Source organism: Salminus brasiliensis, chromosome 9, assembly GCF_030463535.1.
Source record: "Salminus brasiliensis chromosome 9, fSalBra1.hap2, whole genome shotgun sequence".
NCBI classification, from domain to species: domain Eukaryota; kingdom Metazoa; phylum Chordata; class Actinopteri; order Characiformes; family Bryconidae; genus Salminus; species Salminus brasiliensis.
This window is the reverse complement of record NC_132886.1, coordinates 18,160,025-18,167,825: the sequence shown is the minus strand read 5'-3', so window position 1 is coordinate 18,167,825 and position 7,801 is coordinate 18,160,025. Positions and strand designations below refer to the sequence as shown.

Here is a 7,801-nt window from a genome sequence, read left to right as displayed (position 1 = left end):
TTTATCTGAATGACATGACATTCATTCGGCTTTTATTCCTCCTCTTTAAAACAAAGTGGGGACAAACTGCAAAAGATAACATTGATGGGGAACACATATAAAGTACAAAAAAAGCTAAGAGAGCTAAATACATTTCAGTGCAATGCACTGATAAAGGGAAGTAATTCTCTTGAATAACCCAAGAGAGCAAAAAACAAATACCAGGCAACACATAGGGTATATCATCACTGTCACACAAAAACCTTGTATCTCCAAAATGGCAACTTTACAGGAGAAAGGAAAAAACTTTCAATGAATGTCAATGTAAAACATTTTTACCAAGTAATGTTGGGGCATTTCTAGTGGTCCTTTCATCATAAACTTTGTGTAAATGTACAGAACAACTGCCAGATTCAAAATATGTCAAAAAATGAAAATTTTTGAAGGTTTTTGTGTGAGTGGCGATATATATATGCATACATTTGGGCAAAATAGCCCACAAAAGTTAGGGTCCCTCGAGTTTTCTAATGTTGGTACTTTGTACTGATCACTGGGAATGAATGGGTCCATTAAAAGAGAGTCAGTCTCCATCATTCATTGAATTTAGGCTGCTGGTAAATACAGGTAATGCAGTGTTATCTGTGAGCACTGCCTAGAGAGCTAAGGTGTTCTTTCACTGCCGCCATTATACCATCATTAATCATTTCCATCATACAATCACTATGTAAACAGAACTCTCAGCTTCCATGTGACTGGACAAAGGCTGTAGCGAAAATTCAGGAAGGTAGAGAATGTTTCAAATTCGGGGTTGTGAATTCAGACCCTGTAAGTTGAACAGGTGGTTTATACACATGATCACTCACTTCACTAAATTTCACTGTGAGACTAAACCAAGTAAAAAACATAAAGTGGAACACATGGATTCTCTGAGACTATAAATCTAGTGCTGAGAACAGTGCGCCTACATAGAGCAATACCCCAAAAGTACAGACGCAGGAGGGCCGAAGTTAATATGGAGAAACAAAATGTAAGATAAAAGAAAGATGGGAATTTTTACGTCTGCCAACTGCAGCTCAGATGACTAGTTTTGGTATGCCACGATTATCAACCCATTACAATTTGGGGTAAACTCCGTTTACCTTAACTCCCTTTTCATGTTGGAAATACACAGTCATACCATAATATTACAATCACCCCAGGTTTGGAATTAACTCTATTAGGTAAGTCTACAACATCAGCTCCACTTAGCATATAGGAGCACTTTATAGCTCTATAATTACAGACTGTAGTCCATCAGTTTCTCTGCATCCTCTGTTAGACTCCTTTTACCCTGTTCTGCAATGGTACTGACCCCACAGGACCACCACAGAGCAGGTGTAATTTGGGTGGTGAGTCATTCTAAGCACTATAGTAACACTGATATTCTGGCAGCATGTTTGTGTGTGTTGCTCTGATTCAAGAGGTTCAGATACACCAGCGCTGCTGGGTCAGCTGCACAGTGTCCACTCACTGTCCACTCTACGAGTTACCCGTACCTAGTTGGTCAGTGTCAGATGGACTGTAGTCTGTAATTCTAGAACTACAAAGTGCTCCAATATGGAAAGTAGAGCTGATATAATGGGTCAGATTCATAATAGTATTCTGACATGACTGTATATATTGGATGGGCAAAAGTGAGAAATTCTCATACTCATCAAATTCTGAAATCGTTTCAGATTCTACAATGTTTTCATGTAAAAATGCATAATCACATTTGTAAAACACAAATATGTCATTTCACCTAGGATCCTAATTCTGAGGATCCTGATATCAAGAACTTGCTTAGTGTGCATCAATATGTCATTGTCTTCAAAGAAAGGCACTAATATCATCATGTTAACAATGTCACTACCGTTTTATAGTATCACAGATTTAAGAGCTACATCTAACAGCAAAATACTACAAAAGTCTCACTAAGCTTGGTAAGCAAACATTACCACACCACATTCTTTTACCAATCACATTTTCTAGGCCATGTCCTCAGACTCCCTCCGTCCATCTGCTGAACCACCAGCAGCCAATGGAACCTCTGATGTGGACAGTTTTTCTGTACTTTTCTCCAGTGTATTTACAGTGCCTTCTTGCTGGTTGCCACTAGCTGGGTGACGACTTGACTCCATAGATTCCTTAAAATTTCCTTCTGAAGGCTGTGGAGCAATAGCTGAAGCATTTGCCCCACTGATTATTCCTCCACTGTGGGTTTTCATGTGACCCTGTTATCACAAACACATACAAGCACAAACACAAATTAGCTCAGTATCTCAGTGCCCATACCTACAGTAATACTGTAGTGAATTTCAGTGCTAGCTTTGAAACACTACAATGATAGATTAACATATATCCCATGCTCTTTACCTTTAGTCCACTGCGGCTGGCATATTCTTTGCCACACTGTGCACAGCTGTAAGGTTTCTCTGGGCGTTGAGGCTGTGGAGGAATGACTGGGACAATCTTCTCCTCATCCTTAACCTGACTCCCACAATTCATCTCCGCTTGTGTGTTATTCACTTCCTCCTTCTTGGCCTCCTGAGCATCCCTGGGTTTAATGTTCACACTTTCATCCTCTGAAGCTCTATTAGTGGTTAATGAGGGCATAGTTACATTTTTTTCAGTGCCTGAAAGAAAGTCTCCATCTCTAGGTTCAGGATTCAGACCAGTTACATTTGCAGGCATTGTTTTCTGCGAACCACTCGGTTCTGTCTTAAGATGAAGGGATGGGCTGGAGGGTGGCGTGAGTGCAGGAGAAAGGTCAAGAGCTACAGAATCTGAACTGGATTTTGAGCCACTGACCAAGGTAGGATGGGAAGCACCTGTGAGATCACTGTTGCTCGGCAGAGAGTCCTGAGAATTGGTTCTGGTACACAGGGACAGAGGAATGTTCTCATCATCATCTGTTGCACCATTTGCTATAGCACTGGTCTGAGACCTGTTTGGGTGGGTTTTGAGAGCACCAAGGGCATAAGCACTAACAATGCTAGGGTGAGCATCAGGGTCCTCTTCTAAGGGAGAAGAGTTTGCAGGCGGGCTGTCACAGGTAGATGAGCTAGTGTGGTCTTGCTTCTCTAGGGCTGGATCAGTGACAGGAGTTGGACTAGTGCCAGGTGTGTCACTCGGATCTTGATCCGACTCCCCTGCTTGATCTGCATCAGGTGATGTGTTTCTATACGTAGTGCTTGATTGGTGCGTGCTAGCAGTTGACGATGAAATTGTAGTACTCATATTAAGCGGATGAGACTGGATGTTCTTAGGGAGAGTAACACTGCCTATCTGACCAGCTTCTTCCTCTGGACCCAAGTCTCCATTTCCTTCTGGAGGCAACTGCCCTCCCAGGTGCATACGAATGTGATGCTGTAGCACTACAGCATTAGTGAACTTGCGCTGGCAGAGTGGACAGGAATTCTGTGTACGAGTATTGGCTGGCCGTGCTCTGTGGGTGGCCAAATGGGCCCGCAGACTGCCCTTAGTGGAGAAGGAGCGGCCACAAAGCTTGCAGGGGAAAGGGCGCTCACCCAGGTGTGTGGCCTGATGGAGGCGTAGTGCCCTGGGACAACTAAGCACACGTAAGCATATCCCACACTGGTTAGGGGCCAGGGAGGGCAGGGAGGGGATTGATCCTGAGATGCTTTGGGTGCTCAGTTCACTGTTGGGGTTAGGGTTTAGGCCCAAGGCTGCCATCATCTCCCTCCTATATGCTGAGATAGTGTTGGAACTAGAGGTTGTTGAGACATCGCTGGTCTGGGTGCTGCCATTAGTCTGGTCTTCACTGAAGGTTTTCGATGGAGGTTGTTTCTCCAGCTTCTGTGCCAGCCTCTGGAGTTTGGAGGTATCAGAGGTAGCAGTTGAAGAAGATGGAGAGGAGGAGGAGGGAGAAGAGGTCTGGGGCTTGGCGTAAGGAGAGAAGGGGAAGGTGAGCTGAGGGTGAGGGCCGCTAAGGTGAGGAGGTCGGAGGAGGGCCAGGCCAGGGTGGTGGGGAGCCGGGCCAGAGGGGAAGAGGATCTTAGGGAGGTGGGCCAGCTGGGAGTACGGAGAACTGGGATGCAAAGTGGAGTGAGGAGGTGTGTTCTCATCAAACCGCTGCTGTTTAGCACCCTTCAACTGCCCTGCCATGGCAGAGGAAGATGAAGAGGAGGTAGTGGATCCAGAAGAGGACTGTACATTAGCTGAAGCAGAGACCACAGCTGCAGCAGAGGCACGATTGAGCTGCAGCAGGGAATGGGCAGTGGACAAGAGGGCCAAATCTACACTTGGTGGCAGCGGCAAAGAGGAAGGAGAGAGGCGTGGAGATGTTCCAGACAGGAAACCAAGAGCCAAGCCATCAGGCACACCCACACTCCCCTTAACCCCAAATGGCTCTTCGTCTTCTGCACGACGCTTCCTGCGTCTCTGAACCACACCAGGGCCAGATCCTGATTGGCTCTGCTCTGACAAGGCAGGTGGTAGAAGGGAGAGGGAAAGCTCTGGGTTCTGTTCACGGTGGCGCAGAAAGTGAGCCTTGAGATTGCCACGTGTTGTGAAGCGACTGAGGCAGACAGGACATTGGTAAGGCCTTTCGCCTGTGTGGGATCTCAGGTGGATCTGCAAGGAGGAATCACTGCTCAGAACTTTCCCACAAAAGCGGCAGACATGCTGCTGGCGCCCTGCAGAGGAGCTCAGTGACCCACTTGAAGATCCCACAGCAGAGCTGAGTGGCATCTGCTCCTGAGAGAGACTAGATGTGAGCAGTGGAGGTGTTGGGAAACTAACAGCATTGCTATGGCTCAGGGAGGTATTAGGGGATTTCTCATGAAGGTAACGAGGAAGACCTAATGACAGAGACAGGGGGTGCACTGAAGCTACTGAGGAGACTAAAGATGATGTGGAGGAAGAAGGTGTGGATGACGAAGAGGAATATGTGGCTCTGTGTCCATTAGCATGAGAGATGTTGGGCTTTGAAACAACAGCCTGTGAGATCAGGGTTGGGAGGGCTGATTGTATGGGAGATGTTGTGGACTGAGAAGGACCAGAAGTAGGTAGAGATGGGGAGAGAGATCCAGAGGCTCTATGGTGGTTCTCCAAAGATCCTTGAGCTGTGTCCTGGTTGCTGACAACTCCACCTAGGCGTAGAACCTGCCTGCAAATCTCCTCAGTCATCTGCATCTGGTGGATCTGCCTTTGCTGCAAGACCCTAAGTTCTTCTAACAGCACAGCTAAAGTTGGCGGCACTTGTACCTCTTCTGGCGAACTGGAGGGGGTCTGCTGGACGGAATTAGGGCTCCCTGGCTGTGGAATGGCATTAAGAGACGATGAAGAGGAGGTGGAGGAATTAGTGGTTGTTGCAGAGATACCCATCTGAGGAGATACAATGGTAGTGTGAGGCTGGTGTACAGGAATATGAGCAGACTTCTGCTGGACAGGAGGAGGGGACTGAGTCTGGGAGGACAGGGATGGGTGTGGGAAGTCTGGGGAAAGAGAAGAGTGGGTGTTGGGAAGAGATGTGGTGTAAGGGGCAATGTGACTGGGCCAGTGGGGAGGAGAGGAGTTTTCATTGGGGAGAGAAGGAGCATGTAGGCCCCCAGGGGATGGCCTCAGGGCCAAGGGAGGCTGACAATCCTGGAAAGAAGAGGGGGATGACGAGGATGAAGGAGATGAGGTAGCTTCTGAAGCAAGAGAAGTTGATGGTGACTTCACTCCCAGCTGATCATCTACAAAATAATGATACAAAAGAATGAGAATGAGATTAGTATGTATTTACTCCATAACCATTTACAGCAGTGGTACTCCAAACTATATAAAAGATATATATTAATGATTCTAATTATTATTCTCCCAGTGAAGAAAAATAAATAAATCACATATAGCATCTTGGTCATCGTTCATGGTACCACATTCCTACACCTAAATTCTGCAAACAGTCTTAAAATCCCATTCAATGGATTTTGGCTTAACACAATTTGTGCATATCGCCACTTTAAGCTGTGCAATCATCCATAAAGAACTATAGAAACAATCTTTAATGAACCACAACATGGAAAATGCCATTTCTTACTCCTGCCACATGCCGCTGACCACCTTGCTGCTATGGCAACACATTGTAGAGGACAATGGGCATCACCACAACAACCCATAACCCCTCTTAACCCAACCCTCTTTCCATCAGCTCTGTCTTTCATCTCTCCATTCACCCTTCCCCCTGACCCTGCACAAGGTCACAGGTCAAGCCATGCTATGGGTTTTGGGCACTGTCAACTGTGCTCTGATTGGCCAGTTGACCTGACCTCTGGAGCTCTGAGGTCAAATTCTTTTAGAATCTTCGGCACAGAGTAAGAAAATGAAGAAGGGGGTTGGGGAATTGGAAAGCTGAGTGACAGACCATCCCACCCTCCAGTGCATACAGACACTCTGAATAACTGTACACAACGCTACGTCATCACAACTGTGAGAACCTCAGTTTCCTGCATCATCTGAACACAAATTAAGTTCATTAGGCCAAATCAGAAGTTAAAAAAGTAAAATCAGTCAGCAAAACATGTCTTTAGTGACTTGCAGTTGTTTAGGGCAGTTCTGATAACTATCCACACTTTTTCCTTGAAGGAGCTACTGCATTCTTTACCCATCTGCATCCTAACCAATGGAACCCCCAACTGAGTAGGTGAATAGAAGCAGGGGGGTGGAGTAGGGGGGGTCGATGAGAGAGCAGAACAGAGGAGCACAAGGAAACATGAGGGAGAGAATAAGGGAGAGGAGAAGAGAATAGAAAGAGAAGAGATTAATCTTTACCCAAACACCCCCTTCTTCCACTCCCCATTGCCAGCACCTTATTCACAGTGAATAGGAGAGTTCTCTAAACGAATAAAAGACCCCCAGCAGTCAGGCTGAGTATGCTGCAAGTCTCTTGGAAGATTGGTACTGCTGAAAAGCTAACACAGATATGGCCCCCTAAATGATGCATGTCAATGGAATGGCCACAGTGCTGCTGAACCACCGGGACCAACCCTCTACCATTTCGAAGGATCTTTACTTAGTTGCTCCAAGTTCTCCTTTTCAGAAACAAATTTTGGGGCTATTACATTACACGTGCACTGTAACTGCTACACCACAGGCTGCTCAGTCCACATCCTCAGAGCAGAAATCCGAGACCAATCAAAACCAACGTGCCACATCTCAAACAATGACCCCACTCACTGGATAGAAGAGAACCGCGCACTGCTGCCATTCAGAGCTGCACCTAAATGCGAAAAGCTTCCCAGTTTCCCTCCCAGATCCTCCCAGAGTACAGACAACGCATGCATACGTGCTATTAATAGCACGTGGTATTGTTTATTTATGCCATCGAAATAACTTTGCAGCCTCCATGATTGGCACACCCAGTAACACACAGCAGGTCCAGTGTGGCTTGCATGATGACAAACAGCGTGTATAGCCTACAGATAAGCATGCAATATTATAGGCTCACCTTGCGACGCCAGCCGCGGGCCTCCCGGGTCCGCGTTCACGAGCTGCTGGGGTCGCTTCTGCTTGCGGCGCGACATGATTCACAGCGAGGGCGCGAGGTGTGAGGGGGGCATCCGCCAACTTTTCACACGAATGCGGAGTCGTAAACAACAAAGGAGGCTCTTCCTCTCCTGCGTTCACCTTGCAGGGGACGCGCACGGAGACTGTACTGTAAAGTCAGCGGTAATTTACAGCCGCAACAACAGCGCAGTTTGTGCCTAAAACTAAAGCAAAGTGGGAACCAGTGACTCGCAGTGACTCGCAGTGACTCGCAGACCAGCAGGAGCGTGACGACCGCAGTTGCAGCGAGATT

The 7,801-nt window shown here is 46.9% G+C and overlaps 1 protein-coding gene across 2 annotated transcripts; it reads right to left on the bottom strand.

Moving 5' to 3' along the window:
• Positions 1 to 7,801, bottom strand: LOC140562188 (uncharacterized). Of its 2 annotated transcripts, none has more exons than XM_072687633.1 (3): positions 7,451 to 7,801; positions 2,374 to 5,699; positions 1 to 2,231 (listed from the first exon to the last, which is right to left on the bottom strand). In XM_072687633.1, the coding sequence occupies exons 1-3, from the start codon at positions 7,524 to 7,526 to the stop codon at positions 1,986 to 1,988; spliced, it is 3,648 nt and encodes a 1,215-aa protein (XP_072543734.1). In that variant the 5' UTR covers positions 7,527 to 7,801; the 3' UTR covers positions 1 to 1,985. The 2 variants fall into 2 exon arrangements, with proteins under 2 accessions (XP_072543734.1, XP_072543735.1); XM_072687634.1 differs by lacking the exon at positions 7,451 to 7,801 and adding an exon at positions 7,180 to 7,255.

What these genes read in the sequence shown, in the direction of transcription:
- LOC140562188 (XM_072687633.1), bottom strand. Translation starts at nt 7,526, where the DNA reads ATGTCGCGCCGCAAGCAGAAGCGACCCCAGCAGCTCGTGAACGCGGAC. An exon ending in CCCGCGGCTGGCGTCGCAAG is followed by an intron (nt 5,700 to 7,450) that starts GTGAGCCTATAA and finishes ATTATTTTGTAG; the next exon opens with ATGATCAGCTGGGAGTGAAG. An exon ending in CCAGCCGCAGTGGACTAAAG is followed by an intron (nt 2,232 to 2,373) that starts GTAAAGAGCATG and finishes TTGTGATAACAG; the next exon opens with GGTCACATGAAAACCCACAG.